This window comes from Cetorhinus maximus, chromosome 2, assembly GCF_964194155.1.
Source record: "Cetorhinus maximus chromosome 2, sCetMax3.hap1.1, whole genome shotgun sequence".
Lineage (NCBI taxonomy): Eukaryota > Metazoa > Chordata > Chondrichthyes > Lamniformes > Cetorhinidae > Cetorhinus > Cetorhinus maximus.
Window position 1 is genome coordinate 181,777,477 of NC_135880.1, and position 16,748 is coordinate 181,794,224.

General features: G+C 41.2%; 1 protein-coding gene across 1 annotated transcript in view; it reads left to right on the forward strand.

Moving 5' to 3' along the window:
• Positions 1–16,748, forward strand: part of ift74 (intraflagellar transport 74) — a 98,619-nt gene that overhangs the window by 78,060 nt on the left and 3,811 nt on the right. Inside the window, exons 16-18 of the mRNA XM_078530191.1 lie at positions 2,579–2,742; positions 3,565–3,690; positions 16,067–16,127. Of these exons, the coding sequence (XP_078386317.1) occupies positions 2,579–2,742; positions 3,565–3,690; positions 16,067–16,127 (351 nt within the window). The remainder of the gene's footprint in view (positions 1–2,578; positions 2,743–3,564; positions 3,691–16,066; positions 16,128–16,748) is intronic.

Sequence of the window (16,748 nt, forward strand, 5' to 3'; positions counted from 1 at the left end):
GCTTCCTTTCTTTCTAGACATTAGGGGTGTGGTAATCTTTTGGCATTTAGAGCACTGGGTAAGAACTGCTTAACTTGCTGATTCTCATAATTGACATTTCAAGGACAAATGTAAAGACTGTCCAATATTTTAACCTTCAACACTTGGCTAAAGTATCAGTAAATCATTTTGTACATCTTTGAGGATATTGAAGTAAAATTTTTGGAAAGGAATAGCAAAATTAATAGAGGTTTCAGAACAATATTGCAATGTAAAAGGATTTAATTTGATTGGAACTACCTGTTCTTGTTCGTCCCTCGAGGTGTATTCATCATCTGGGGTGTTTGCTAGGGTTCCGGTGGGTAAGTAGGTGACTGCTAAGGCTGATCTGCGCCGGAAGGTTCTGCTCAAATAGGACAGGATACCACAGACGATTGAGTTTTGGACGAGTTGCTGGTTCGGGATTTCGTCTCCTTGTGTTTTCTCTATACCTCTGGTATGCGCTTGCTTTGGAAGGAGGTCACACAGTTTGTTGGTTGTGCCAAGTGCAGTGATCCTGAGCGAGCTTCTCCCAGGACTTGATGTCGATATCAAAACTTCTAAATGAAGCCTTCAGAATGGCCTTTTAGCGCTTCCTTTGGCCACCATGAGAGTGCACCCCAGTCCCAAGCTCACCATTGAAGATTCACTTTGGTAAGTGAGTGTCAGGAATTTTGGCCACATGATCAGCCCAAGTCCAGTTGTGACTCTCTCAATATGGTGATGGTGCTTGCATGCCAACCCAGGTGAGAGCACCTCAGTGTCTGGCACTTTGTCCTGCCATCTAATCTTCAGAAGCTTCCGAAGGCAACTCAAGTGAAAGCGGTTGAGTTTCTTGGCATGATGCTAGTACACAGTCCAAGTTTCGCATGCATCCAGCAGAGTGGGCAGGAGCAGTGCTCTGTAGATTCTCAGTTTGGTAGGCAGACTTACTCCTCTTAGTTCCCAGACCAATGTTTGAAGTCTGCCAAAGGCTGCAATTGCTTTGGCAATTCTTGCATTTGTCTTATTGTCAATATAGACAATTCGAGAGTGTGCGCTGCTAAGATAAGTGAACTTATTCATTGCTGACAGGTTCTGGTCATGGACTGAAACATTGGGCTTGAGATGGGGCTTTCCTGGAGCATCAGCATGAAGAAACATCAGTTTCTTCATGCTGATCGTAAGGCCAAAGCTGACCCATGCATTGGAGAACAAGTCCATGCTACGTTGCATATCCAGCTCTGAACCAGCAGGTACTGCACAGTCATCGGTAAACAGGAAATCACAAAGTATGCCCTTGAAGACTTTGATCCTTGCCTGGAGACATCTTGGATTGAGCAGCCTCCTGTCCATGCAATATCTGATTTTGATGCCAGAATCGTGATCTTGAAGGTATTGGAGAGCATAGTGGAGAAAAACTTGCTAAAGTGAGGCTGACACTAGTACGCAGCCCTGTTTAACTCCATTAGTAACTGGGAATGGGTCAGAAGACTCCCCAGCATCCAGGACATGCATGAGCATGTTGTCATGACCTGTCGAACCATTATGATGAATTTCTCAGGGCAGCCGAATACTCCATTACTATCCAAAGATTTAATGTATTACTAAATATCAATCTAGCTGATTTTAATTCACTGGATATTAATATTACTGAAATATGTTTTACTTAATTATCCTTTAAAGATCTTGAGGTATATTGAAATTTAGCTTTGGTCACTTTTTTCTTGCAGATAGGAAAGTGCAGTTTTCTATAGGCAGAATCAATCCCCTATGATCCGATATTTACGCCCTGTGAAAGGGAGTAGTATGCCAGTGGTTAAACAGTTGCACTTTTAGTGAAATATTTAGCATCAGAGGTTAAATGGGCAGCTCACCATGTTCTCCTATCCTTCTGAATACAGAAAACATTATTGTCAGACTGCATCCTGCAAGCAAAAGATTTATAATAATGAAGAAACATGGGAATAAAGCAGACCACCAGCAGCATCATGATTGATATACATATTACTTTAAAACAAGAGTTTCCAAAATCCAAGAGCTCTTTTTAGAATCATTTAGAGTTTTAGAACAATCCATCAGCTGATCTTTGCAATACATAGTCCCAGCTTACTGCCGTACCTCAAAAATGCTGCAAATTAAGACTACAACAGCCAGATCTGTAACTCCTCATCTTATGGTTTGCCACACCCATCAATTGGATTCTTTCACACTGGGCAAGTAAACTTAAAAAATTCCTGTGGATTGCTCAAACATTTTAAACTGGGGAAAAAAAACTCAGAATATGAAGTATTTCGTAAGGTGAGACTAATGGTAATTACTTTTACAGAGTGACTTCCCAAAGTGATTGATATTTTAACTTAAGCAATGTTCTGCAGGCATTCTTGCCTAACGATGGAATATGTCACTGCACCTTGTACATTATCCTCCACACCGACCCAGTGAAATGAATTGTGCTCTATATTATCTCATCTATTTTTGTTGGCTGCTGTGACTTTATATAACTGTCTGGCTTGTCTGGAGATGGGGGGATAGTTATCTAAAACATGACTTCTCTTTCCTTTCCTCCATCCAACCACAGAGAGCCAACGGCTCCAACAGGACCTTCAGAAAGTTGAGCAGTTAGAAAGCAAGATTGGTGCTGAGCTGAGTTCTTTAAAGGAAAAGATTCAGCAGATAACAGATGCACTGGAAACTTATAGCAACTTGGATGGACTAAAAGCTGCTGGAGAGGAGAAAAAGAAGGTAACAGCAGGGGAAATCATCCACAATGCCTTAACTGGATGTGCTTTTACATTTAATAGGAAAGCATTGTATGATTGTTTTTTAACAATATATATTTGGGGTGTTATGATTTTAAATGCTGTGAGGCAAAACTCATTGAATGAACCTCACAAAGTGGGAGCATGGGTTACAGAATTAACCCTATTTATTTCTTAGCTCTCATCTAATGAAGCTCCATGTTCAGGCTGGAGCCTTGTAAAAGTATCCTTTTACGCCAATGAAGCAAAATGGTCTTTGATTATTCTTTGCTGTTTTTTGTGTGTCCAGCTGCTGCTTTCAGTATCAATTGCGTCTGTGACTTCTGTAAATCATTATAAAATGTTCGTAAACAGTTTCATTGAAAAAAAATCATCAATCGTCGTCTTCCTTTTCTGACACTAGCCACTCCTTCGACCCCTTTGCAAAAGCTATCTCTTATGATTTCAATAAATTTTCCTTTACCATCCTGATGTACAATTGCTGACACTCTGAAAAACAAAACATAGCTTTTAGGCTAACTTCTTTGCATCTGATCTTGGTAAAGAGCCTTGTTCCATCACCTCATTCTATTAGGTGATCAACATCAAATTAATCCCCATCTTGTCTGTCACATCACCTGGTCTCTGGATTCGATTTCTACTCCTGATCTCAAATAATGCACCACCTTAAAAACTCTGGCCTAATCCATGATTAGCAGTATTTTTCCTCATGATCATTCTGACCGGGATGTTTTTTTGCACTCGAGCAATTTGTTGATTTATCCCGAATGATAAACCTACGATTTTCATTCTACCTGTTACCCAGAAACTTCAGGAGGAGAAAGTGACACTAACACAACGCAGAAACATCTTTAAGAAGGTCATGCAGCAAGTCTCAAAGGAGTACGATACTCTGAAGATGCAGCTACAGGAAAATGAGACCCATGCACAGGTGGGACTATTTGTTAAATGTCTTAGACTGCATAGCACCATGATGTACAGATGGATTGTAAATAACTTTTCTGACTGGAAGTGTTTACTGTTTAACTTGCGAATCTGGTGATTATGTTATATCTTAATTTGGTTAAAGTAATGTCTGTTGAAAAAACAGAAACAAAACATTAGGCTATAACTTCTGAGCTCCAGGGCAGTCCAAAAATGCGCTGGGGAACCTCTCTGGAAGTTTCTAGGTAAGAATTGTAAGGCAATTGCCTGGGAAGTTCAAACTTCCTCTGAGCAAATGTGATTTAAATCGTGAACTTTGGATAGTTCTGACTGTTACAGCAATAGTTACTTAGATAAACTTAGAAAAATTAAAACCACTTGCAGTTTCTGGGAAACTATTGTACTGACCTCCCCTGACCCTCTCATGGTACTCCCCCCACCTCCCCATACAACTCTCCTTCCCCACCCCACCCCCCAAACCCCCGGTCACCGTCACCCGGTCGCACAGGACTATCTCACCATTCCCCCCCACATGACTACCCGCAACATCCTGACTTCAACCCCCTTGACCAACTGCTGCCCATGCCCCTTTACCACCCACCCCACCATCCCCCTGCCACAATCACCAGAGGACTATCTTCCTCCCATCACCCCCGCCCCCTCCCCACAGGACTACCCCCAACATCCCAACTTTCTCTTTCTCTTTCTCCCCCCCTCGCCCCCTGCCGCCCACCAGCCCAAATCTGCACCCGCCCCAGGCCCAGCCCAGCCCCCAACCTACACCTTACACACTTCTCCCTGGCTTGTCAAAGACCTTTTAAACTTGGCTGGACCATTAAACTTGTCTGGATTACAGCAGCTAGTGCTGTAAAAAATGGGGCGTGGTTTACTTTGCCTGTAACTGAACTGCCCTTGACTGTAGGCCCTGGGAGCATAATGCACTACACAGATCTCACTTGGCCTGAGTCGGAAGGTCGGGCGAGATAGAATCTCCTGGATTTCCAGGTAAGTAATTTTAAGTGGAGTGGCAATCTGACTGAATTGCCACTCCATCTGCAGTTACGGCCCAATGTTTTTAGTCAACAGATCATTTTCGCTACACTTGTGGCTTTCAGGCTTTTCTGTGATGGGGTTCCCTGCAAATATTGACACACTCCTTAAAACTCAATGCAAATATTTTTTCCAATAGACAGTATCAGCAATCCAAAGGGAAGTAACCTTTTTCATTGCAGAAAATATGTGTTTAGTTATACAGCAACTGAAATAATATGCTATTAAGTCAATTAAACACAGAACAGTGCAAAAATCTGCTGACAGGCAGAAATATGATGATCAAGCAGACTCCTTAGGGTTAGGAAGCCAAGGTTGAAAACTCACGCATTACATTGATCAATTTATCCAAATATCTGTCATTTGGGGATTTGAAATGTAGAAGAATTTCATACATAACTTTGAGTGCATTGTACTATTTTTTCGAGGAATAAAATTATACCCAAATTAAATTGCCGTCAGCTATATTAAAGGGATAACAGACAACATCCCTCTAAGCTGCACGAGCGTGCAGCCATACAACAACCTGGAATGTACTGCATGGCACACTAAACAGGCCTTGCAGATCCGACACTCTCTCTCTAAAATGTGCACAGCACTGCAGCAATCTTGAATGTACCACATGGTGCAATGAACAGGCTGCATGCAACCAAAGAAAAATTAGAAGGTATACTGTTCATATCTTTGGCCATTCGGAACAATGTACCTTTTAAGGATTACCTCATTTGATAATAGTATGTTAGACAGGCACAAGCCAATCACTTGTAATAAATAAATTTGACAATACTTGAGAAAAACCCAATCTGCCTATTAGTTAAAAACTGTTCACTTTGCTTGACTTAAATTACTTGCAAGACAGCCCATAATGGGAACCCATAATACCTATTAGGAAGGAACCCCTCACTTCACTTAGCCATCAATACCAACAGAGGAATAAGAAAGATAAAGCTAACCACTCTAGGCACCCTTTTATTTCTCCTGGTCAGCAAAACATTATTCTCTGTTCAACCTTGACCAGCCTTGGTGTGCTTAGTTCCAGTCTGTAATTGAAACCAGATGCTAGCTATGAAAGCACGTTTATTCCCACACTGGGGCCTTGGAAGTACCTATATATCTTATCCTTAACTCTTTGGTTTCCCAGAGTCCAGCAGGAACATTTAAAAGTGCATTTTAAGAGCACCTTTTAGGCATTTATAGTTTCCTACAGATCTCTATGGTGTAACTATTCAATGCAATGGGACTGTTAATGCAGCAGGCATACTTATTCTTTGCTGCATCTTGTGTGTAGATCAGCCTTCAGCAAATGATACAGCTTAGTGACAATTTTGTTGCTGAGGTGGAGAGAGTGAAAGCAGCTACCTTCAGACATTCTCCAGGTATTTGGCTTAGCCTGGATCAGACAACGCAGTCCCTGGGCTGATTGTGAATGGGCACCAAGTGCCTGTCTTTGTTCCCCTCCACTGAATGTCCTCTTCCTCCCTCCAAATCCAGGGCAACCGTTGTTGGCAAGCCTAGTGGAAGGTCACGCTGTGCGGTGTATTGTAGCTGAGATTGACAATTTACTGCTGGTGCTGCGGTCGTCAGCCAAAGTCCGGAATAACTGACAAACAGCAGCAAGGAGCCACAAAAGTTATTACTCTCTTAATAATGCAGGAATTTCAGTATGACGACTCCCAAACAGCAGAGCAAAATCCATATTGCAAAAAGTGCACAACCTTAGCTTCAAGGTTTGCAGTTCTGCAGCTGACAGTATAATAGAGGACTCCCTGCACCCATTTTAAATGGGCGCTCACTTGAATGACAAGTTGCACCACAGAAGACCACAGGAAATTTGTCATGGGATCAAATTCATTAATTTTAGGGCAGTAATGAGCTGCTCTGATGTTTAAAGTACAGTATCTTAGTGAAAACTCATTCTCTCCTTTTGAATTGGAAGTTCAGTGCCAAGTGTCAGGTCAACTTGCCCAATCCTGTGGTGTTCATGAGCTGCAAATGGAAAGCTGCTCCCTGATGGCATCGGGGAATAAACCCTGTTACTCTTTGACTTCACCAAAGCTTCTGTGTAGCCTTGGCATGCTTAACATGTACATGGGCTGTAACTTGTATCTGAAGTTTTTAATCACACTAAAATCTTAATGCGATTTCACACACAAAACCATCACAACATACCCTAGATGCATGTTTGTTTAATAATATGAGCACATTATGTACATGTGTCAGTGTATGGATTCCTTAAACTTACAGCTTAAATACAGATGACTTAAATGCTCCTTTTGCTTTGTACTATTAAACTGAGCATCGACATGATGTTTATGTTGCTATTCAACAAAAAGGCTTTGAAGCTGGCAAACCTGCTTTATAAAGAATCAGTAGCCTTTTGACACATCTACAGGCAGCAAATTGGCTAAGACCTGGAAGGAGCTGATGGCAGAATAGGATGGTGAAGCTAACCTTGACTTCATTGGCAGTACTGTTCCTATGGTGAAAGCTGGTAGCTAGCCTCTGAGTAGGAGGATCAGCTCTTCAACTACCTGCTAACTGAATTCCAGATCTTTGTTGTATCAGTTCCCTCTCAGTCATTACCATGAAGCTGTGCTTGATCTGTTGATATGATTAATGGAATGCTAGTGGGTCTGGGCCTTCTGTCTCTGATTATCTCCCTGGGCACCTTTGTATTTCTTCATCCTATTGTTATGATCCCCAACTGAGGTTACCACTGGACAAGCCTGATCCCAGGGTGGAACCCAGCTTGATAGATCCTAACTTTTATTTGTTTGTTTAGGTACGTGGAGAGGGGCAACTGAACAGAGTCAGCGAAGTCAGCTAATGAACTTTTAACAAAAGCATGAAATGTTTATTAAACAAGAAAAGATTAATTATATTACAATACTCCTTCATCCACGACTATACCTTTACAGATATATACAGATTTGTAAAGATAACACAAGTTACAAAGGCTGTCTTATACTGTACTGTTCACAGTAAGTACGGTCCATGTAAACCAATTAGCGATCTGTGGTCAAACACACCACACTCTGAAACCAACTGACAGATGCTATTGATCTCTCTCAACTCTCCCCAGACGCTTGTTAGACCGTGAGCCAAAGAGTCTCACTGAACTCCGTCTTTCACACGAGGGTTTCCAATCTCCACTCTCCAAGAACTCGCCTTGGAATCTTGTCCTAAACCGATGCTATCTCTCAAACCTTCCGCAAGGGTTCACCTCCAGCGTTTTGAGCTTTCCTTCTGATGCCCCTTTCCCCTGGGTCACCACATGCATTCAAGCTTTCTACCGCGCACACTGTCTCACCGACTCAGCTGTCAATAGTACACCACTGCTTCATATGCCCATAGCAAAGAGTTGCAGACTTTCAGTTGCCTCTTTGGACCTTCTGACTTCTCTCAAGCCTTTTCACCACTTTGACTCTGCTTCCTGGAGCTTTGAGCTTGAAACTTGGAGCCTTTCTCTGCCCCTCACTCTTAACTTTACTCAACACGACCTTTTCCAGGTTCCTGTCCTTCCTTTGACTAGAAGGTCTGCTTGGGACTTTCTCTTGTTGCACTCCCCTGGATTCTTGGGGACTTTCTTCTTTAGTTTGGGTCTGGATATCTGTCCCCATTGCTCCAATCTCTCCCTGGCAGCTACTTTCAACCAACTTTAGCTTGGAACTGGCTATCTGAGCCTTTTAAGCTGCTTCTGCCTGGCAGCTGTCTTCGAAACTGAACTTAAAAACTGCTGTTTCTTGTTTCTTCTGTATGTGCCTGTGGGAGGGACCTGCCTCTCTGGACCCCTGTCGCTAGACAACAGCCCAGTTTTTCTACTCTTGTGTTTGCTTAACTTCTCGTACAGTCGTAAACTCTCATCAGAAATGCAAGCACCTTTTAAAGTGAAACTAAAACTCAACTTGACCTTTTCTTAACACACAGATGCAGAAAAACAAATCAAACTTAAACATTAATGCTAAAACTTATTCCTAACAGCCACAAATGCCAATATAACTTAGTTAAACTCTCTATTTCCTAACACTATTGCTTGAAATCCTGTAATGGAACACTTTGAAATAAACCCTATATCTTGCAATCACAGGGGTTTAAAAACAATGACACAGTACCTTTTAAGATACCCCTTCAGCTGAAAAACTTTAACTTCAACACCCTATGCGGGAATGTAAAATGGTTTAGGGGAATGCATTGGGAACTTCTGGCAGAAAACTGGAGAGTTTGCAAACATGCCTGGCCTCTACTAGCCGAAATTCTGCTTTTAGCCTACTGTGTTTGTAAAACACTAGATTTACCTTCTAGGAAATAAACATCAGCATGATAACCACATGAGTTTCCTGTTAGCCTTCTGGATTATGAAGGGTAGCCATTGTTAGTCCAGTTGTCTCATAATCTTCACACTGCAGCTTATGGTTATTATAGATAATTGGTACTAACAGGAAGCTAGGCTGTGGAAGCAAGGAAATTTTCTATGTGCGCGCGCACATGTATATGTGCATCAATGACCATAAGTAAGCCAATTCAGTTAGTGCCAATGTTTCCCCAAGTGTGGAAAGAAAAGACTAACTCAACACCTTGCATCTATTTATTGAGATTGCCTCATCACAAGCTGCCAAATTCCACTGTGGTGTTAGTATCCATTAATAAAATCAGGGTTTTTTTGTTGTCTTTAGTATGTTATTGTGTTCTTGTTCACAGTTTATATTTGATAATAAAAGGAAAATGTACTTTTACAAAAGTGCGAAAGTGAGCTGTAGACGAGATCTATATCACATTAACTTGGATGAAAAAGCTGCTGTGTAACTGTTTTCACTTTTGCAAAGAAGGGGTTAGTTGATTCCTGGATTTTCAAGCACACAAAAAAGAGTTGTATTAGACTTGTTTCCCCTCTGTCACCCACTCTTCCGTTCCCATTGTTGCTTGTTTTTGTACCCAGTGCATCACACTTACTGAACTCTAACCCTTCCAGCAACCCCCAGCTAGCATTGTAATTAAGGGCAGAACCTCTGTAAATTTCAGATTTTTAATACCACAGATTAGACTCGATTAGTTTTACTAGCATAAAAATTAATTATTCATTATTAGGCCACTAACTTTAAAGCTATTGCTTATTACAACAGAATAAAAATCTGATGACCTTGCAGGCTCTGGGATTTGCTGACAGACTTCCTATAGTCTGAACATCAAGTTGAAAACCTATCTTCTGGACTATAGCATGTGAACTTCTTGTAACCACAAAATCAGGGTAAAGCCTTATTAAATTAATTTTTTTTTACAAAAACCAGTCAATTAGTCCTTACTTCATCTTTCAAAAAATAACCCAAATAAAATTTGCAACATTGCTCCGTTTGCACAAAAAATGAACGATCCAGGGAACAGCATTATAAATTATTTTGTAAATTAATGCATTTTGCCACACTGAAAACTTGCCAATTTCAACAACTACAACTTGCATTTATATAACACCTTTTAACGTGGTAAAATATCCCAAGAGGTTTCACTGGTGTGTTATCCAACAAAATGTGACACCAAGCCAGATAGTGGGATGTTAGAGCATATGTCCAAAAGCTTAGTCAAAGAGAGAGATTATAAGAAGCATCCGAAACAAGGTGAATGAGGCTCAGAGGTTAAAGGAGGGAACTCCACAGTTTAGGGGTTTGGCAGCAGGAGACACAGCTACGAATCGAACTATGAAAGTCAGGAATTCTGAAGGGGCCAGAATTGGTGGAGCACAGAAATCTGAGTTGTAGGGCTGGAGAAGATTACAGAGATGGGGAGGAGCAAGATAATGGAGGGATTTGAAAACGAGAATGAGAATTTTAAAATCAAGGTGTTAATTAACCAAAAGCCAATGTAAGCCAGTGAACACAGGGATTATAGGTCAACTGAACCATGTGAGTTAGGCACTGGGTTTGACTGTTTGTATTTTACTCCCCTCCAGGGCCTGTTCTATTTGTTCTTTTATCACTGTTTATATCCTTCAGGTGAATCCTTTGTTGTCTTATAAATATTGAATTTTTTCATTTACTTTAACATCCTGCTGTTTTCTTAATTGAAAGATCACAAAGGATTTATTTAATTGACTGAATTTGGACCTGGTTCCTTTTTGATATGAGAAATATTTTATTTCATTACATAGGCTTATATTTTTAACATTGAGGGTTTACAACAGTAATGATATATCACTGTATTTGTGGCATCAGTTCCTCATTGAATCAGTACTGTATATTTAACAAGTTTTGTGGTTAATAAGGTCTGGAAAATTATAAGCCATAGATAACAGATTGCATTTTTCTGAATGCTGTTGCTTAACAAGATGAAGGGCTTTTTTTTAACTCCTTGATTGAAGCATGCAATATGATAGAGAATTTTACATGAAGACAAAAGCAACCGCATTCACTGCACCAGAAGTTGGTATTTTGTTTAATGAATTGGATATGAATGGTAATAGAATAATTTTAATTATTGAGAAAAAAAGATGTTTTTTTAACAAATGGAATTACGATATGTATAATGGGAAAGATTTTCTCCCTTACCTATAAGGCATCAGAAAATGTGTCTTGACAGAGCCATGTGCAAGGATAGGGAAATTTATTGTGCACAAGGCATGGCAAGACCATAAAAAATAATTTGTGAAGAATGAAGGAAAAGGAGGTGGGATAGCACTCTTAACAAGGGACAAGACTAGTACATTAGTAAGAGATGATTTTAAATCAGTTTGGGTGGAGCTTAGAAGCAGCAAGGGGCAGCAAACACTGGTGGGAGTTGTTTATAGGCCACCAAACTTTAGTGCTAATTTTGGGCATGGTATAAATCAGGAAATTAGAGGTGCATGTAATGTGGGTAATACAGTAATATTGGCAACTTCAATTTACATATAGACTGGGCTAACCAAATCAGCACTAATGTTATGGAGGAGGAATTCCTGAAGTGTGTACGAGATGGGCTTCTGGAGCAGTACATTGAGCTAATGAGGGATTGGGCTATTTTGGATTTCGTGTTGTGTAATGAGAAAGGGCTAATTAATAACCTTGCTGTAAAGGAGCCTTTGAGAAATAGTGACCATAATATGATAGAATTTTGCATTAAGTTTGAACGTGAAATAGTTCATTTTGAAACTAGGATCTTAAATCTGAAGAAAGGAAATTATGAAGGTATGAGGGGCAAGTTGCCTATGGTGGATTAGGAATTTTTTTTTATTCATTGGATGCGGGCGTCACTGGCCAGGCCAGCCTTTATTGCCCATCCCTATTTGCCCTTGTTCAGAGGGCATTTAAGAGTCAACCACATTGCTGTGGGTTTGGAGTCACATGTAGGCCAGACCAGATAAGGACGGCAGATTTCCTTCCCTAAAGGGCATTAGTGGACCAGATGGGTTTTTACAACAATCAACAATGGGCATTATTAGGCTTTTAATTCCAGATTTTTACTGAATTCAAATTCTGCCATTTGCTGTGGTGGGATTCGAACCTGGGTCCCCAGAGCATTTCCCTGGGTTTCTGGATTACTAGTCCAGCGACAATACCACTACGCCACCAAAATACACTAAAAGATTTGATGGTAGACAGGATATGGCAAGTATTTAAAGAAATACTGTCCACAACAGATTTACGTTCCACTAAGGCACAAACACCCAAAGGGAAAGGTAAATCAACCGTGTTTAACAAAAGCATTTACAGATTACATTAGATCAAAGGAAATGGCTTATAAGGATGCCAGAAAAAGTGGTAAGCCTGAGGATTGGGAGCAATTTAGAACCCAGCAATGGAGTACCAAGAAATGGATTAAGAAAAGCAAAAGAGAATATGAATGCAAGCTAGCAAGGACCATAAAGGCAGATTGCAAAAGCTTTTTTAGGTATGTGAAAAGGAAAAGATTAGTTAAGACAAATGTGGGACCATTACAGGGGACAGGAGAATTTATAGTGGAGAACAAGGAAATGGCGGAGAAACCAAACAGAACTCTGGGGTGTAATCCATCTGGTCCAGGTGATTTATCCACCTTCAGACCTTTCAGTTTTCCTAGCACCTTCTCCTTGGTAATGGCCACCATGCTCACCCCTGCCCCCCCGACTCTCTTGAATTTTGGGGATGTTACTCGTGTCTTCCTCCGTGAAGACTGATGCAAAGTACCTATTCAGTTCCTCTGCCATTTCTTTGTTCCCCACTACTACTTCTCCAGCGTCATTTTCCAGCGGCCCAATGTCCACTTTTGCCTCTCTCTTACCCTTTATGTATCTAAAAAAAAACTCTTGCAATCTTCTTTTATATTACTGGCTAGTTTACCCTCATATTTAATCTTCTCCCTCCTTATTTCTTTTTTTAGTTCCCTGGTTTTAGATTCACCAGCCGGGAAACATCCTATCTACACCCACCCTATAAGAATCTTACAAGTAAATCTACCCAATTTTACCATTCTTTCCTAAATTCTCAGTTATTGCATCCTTTATAATGGATTCTAACAATTTCCCTACTACTGACATCAAACTAACAGATCTGTCGTTCTCCATTCTCCCTCTTCCTCCCTTTTTAAACAATGGGGTCACATTTGCTACTTTCCAGTCTGCAGGAACCTTTCCAGGATCTATAGAATTTTGAAAGTTAACTGCCAATGCACCCACTAACTTTCTAGCCACCTCCTTCAACACTCTGGGATGAAGCTCATGTGGTCTAGGGGATTTATCGCCCTTCAATTCAGTTAACTTTTCAAGTACTACATCTTTATTAATACTCATTTCTTTTAGTTCCTCAGTTTCACAAGTCCTCGGTTGCCTAGAATTTCTGTATCTTCTTCTGTGAAGGCAGATGTAAAGTAATTCATCCCTTGGAAGAAGAAGCATACTAAAGGGAGGACGAGGCAACCATGGCTGACAAGGGAAGTCAGGGACAGCATAAAAGTTAAAGAGAAAGCATTTAATGCGGCGAAGAGCAGTGGAAAGCCAGGGGATTGGGAAGCCTACAAAGACCAACAGAGGACAACTAAAAAAGAAATAAGGAGGGAGAAGATTAAATATGAGGGTAAACTAGCCAGTAATATAAAAGAAGATTGCAAGAGATTTTTTTTAGATACATAAAGGGTAAGAGAGAGTCAAAAGTGGACATTGGGCCGCTGGAAAATGACGCTGGAGAAGTAGTAGTGGGGAACAAAGAAATGGCGGAGGAACTGAATAGGTACTTTGCGTCAGTCTTCACGGAGGAAGACACAAGTAACATCCCCAAAATTCAAGAGAGTCGGGGGGGCAGGGGTGAGCATGGTGGCCATTACCAAGGAGAAGGTGCTAGGAAAACTGAAAGGCCTGAAGGTGGATAAATCACCTGGACCAGATGGATTACACCCCAGAGTTCTGAAGGAGATAGCTGAAGAGATAGTGGAGGCGTTAGTGGTGATCTTTCAGGAATCACTGGAGTCAGGGAGGGTCCCAGAGGACTGGAAAATCGCTAATGTAACCCCCCTGTTTAAGAAGGGAGTGAGGCAAAAGACGGGAAATTAAAGGCCGATTAGACTGACCTCAGTTGTTGGTAAGATTTTAGGGTCCATTATTAAGGATGAGATTTCAGAATACTTGGAAGTGCATGGTAAAATCGGGCAAAGACAGCATGGTTTCATCAAGGGGAGGTCATGCCTGACAAATCTGTTAGAATTCTTTGAGGAGGTAACAAGTAGGTTAGACAAAGGAGAGCCAATGGATGTTATCTACTTGGACTTCCAGAAGGTCTTTGACAAGGTGCCACACAGGAGGCTGCTCAGTAAGATAAGAGCCCATGGTGTTAGAGGCAAGGTACTAGCATGGATAGAAGATTGGCTGTCTGGCAGGAGGCAGAGAGTGGGAATAAGGGGTCCTTCTCAGGATGGCGGCCGGTGACTAGTGGAGTTCCGCAAGGGTCAGTGTTGGGACCACAACTTTTCACTTTATACATTAATGATCTAGATGAAGGAACTGAGGGCATCCTGGCTAAGTTTGCAGATAATACAAAGATAGGTGGAGGGACAGGTTGTAATGAGGAGGCAGGGAGGCTGCAGAAGGATTTGGACAGGTTAGGAGAATGGGCAAAGAAGTGGCAGATGGAATACAATGTGGGGAAGTGTGAGGTCATGCACTTTGGTAGGAAGAATAGAGGCATAGACTATTTTCTAAATGGGGAGAAAATTCAGAAATCTGGAGTGCAAAGGGATTTGGGAGTCCTAGTCCAGGATTATCTTAAGGTTAATTTGCAGGTTGAGTCGGTAGTTAGGAAGGCAAATGCAATGTTGGCATTTATTTCAAGAGGACTAGAATATAAAAGCAGGGATGTGCTGCTGAGGCTTTATAAGGCTCTGGTCAGACCACATTTAGAATATTGTGAGCAATTTTGGGCCCCGTATCTCAGGAAGGATGTGCTGGCCCTGGAGAGGGTCCAGAGGAGGTTCACGAGAATGATCCCAGGAATGAAAGGCTTAACATATGAGGAATGTTTGAGGACTCTGGGTCTATACTCGATGGAGTTTAGAAGGATGAGAGGGGATATGATTGAAACTTACAGAATACTGAAAGGCCTGGATAGAGTGGACGTGGGGAAGATGTTTCCATTAGTAGGAGAGACTAGGACCCGAGGGCACAGCCTCAGAGTAAAGGGAAGACCTTTTAGAACAGAGATGAGGAGAAACTTCTTTAGCCAGAGAGTGGTGAATCTATGGAATTCATTGCCACAGAAGGCTGTGGAGGCCAGGTCATTGAGTGTATTTAAGACCGAGATCGATAGGTTCTTGATTGTTAAGAGGATCAAAGGTTACAGGGAGAAGGCGGGAGAATAGGGTTGAGAAACTTATCAGCCATGATTGAATGGCGAAGCAGACTCGATGGGCTGATTGGCCTAATTTCTGCTCCTCTGTCTTATGGTCTTATGGACATAATCTCAGGATAAGGGGTAGGCCATTTAAGACTGAGATGAGGAGGAGTTTCTTCACTCAGAGGGTGGTGAACCTTTGGAATTCTCTATCCCTGAGGGTTGTGAAAGATCAATTATTGAGCATGTTCAAGACAGAAATCATTAGACTCCTGGAGACTATTGACATCAAGGGTTATGGGAATAGTGCGGGAAAGTGGCATTGAGATAGATGATCAGCCATGATCTAATTGAATGGTGGAGCAGGCTCGATGGGCTGAATGGCCTACTCTTGTTCCTATGTTCCTTCCTATGTACCATTTCACTGCACCTCAAAGGAAATGGAGTGCAACAACATAAGCTGGTGTCAGGGAAGATCTGGATTCCAGCTAAAATAAGTTAAAAGTTGAGCTCTGAAATTGTGCATAAACATTGGAACCTACCATAGTAACTGTTAATATTTTTTTTCAGCTAATGAATCTGGAACGCAAATGGCAGCACCATGAGCAGAACAACTTTGTTATGAAAGAATGTATCCTTGACAATTTCTGTCAGTGATATTTGCAGTTTAGAAAATACTTAACTTCTGTATACATATTAGAAGTTTAATTTTTTAAATTTGAGATTGAAGGATAAATATTGTTCAGGGCATGGTAAGAACTGCCCTGTTCCTTTGCAAATAGTGGCATCTTTCACAGGTACCTGATGTGATAGGCAGGGACTTGATTTAAAGTCTCAAGCAAAAGGCAGTACCTCTAACAGTGCAGCATTCCCTCAGTGCTGTGCTGAAGTATTAGCCTGGATTATATAAACCTACAACCTTCTGAGGCAAGAGTTGAACTGAACTGAACCATGACTGACATTGTTCTGACATAGTTCATCTCTCTCTGGTCCTAATTCTGTTGTTATACCATACAGCCTTACTTTGAACATCCCTGGTGTATTTGTTGCTACTACGTTGAGAAATTGTGTGAAACATTTATCACTCGAGTAAAGAGGCCAAGCTGTATTTGAAGCTGATTGCCAGAGCAAAAAGAATAGTGATGACCCACAGAAGCAATCTGGTCCCATTTTGTATTTCATATTCAACAGGAAAGCTTTATTAAGCAAATACATTACTCAAAATCCTTCTTTACTTAAATCCCAGTGGCTA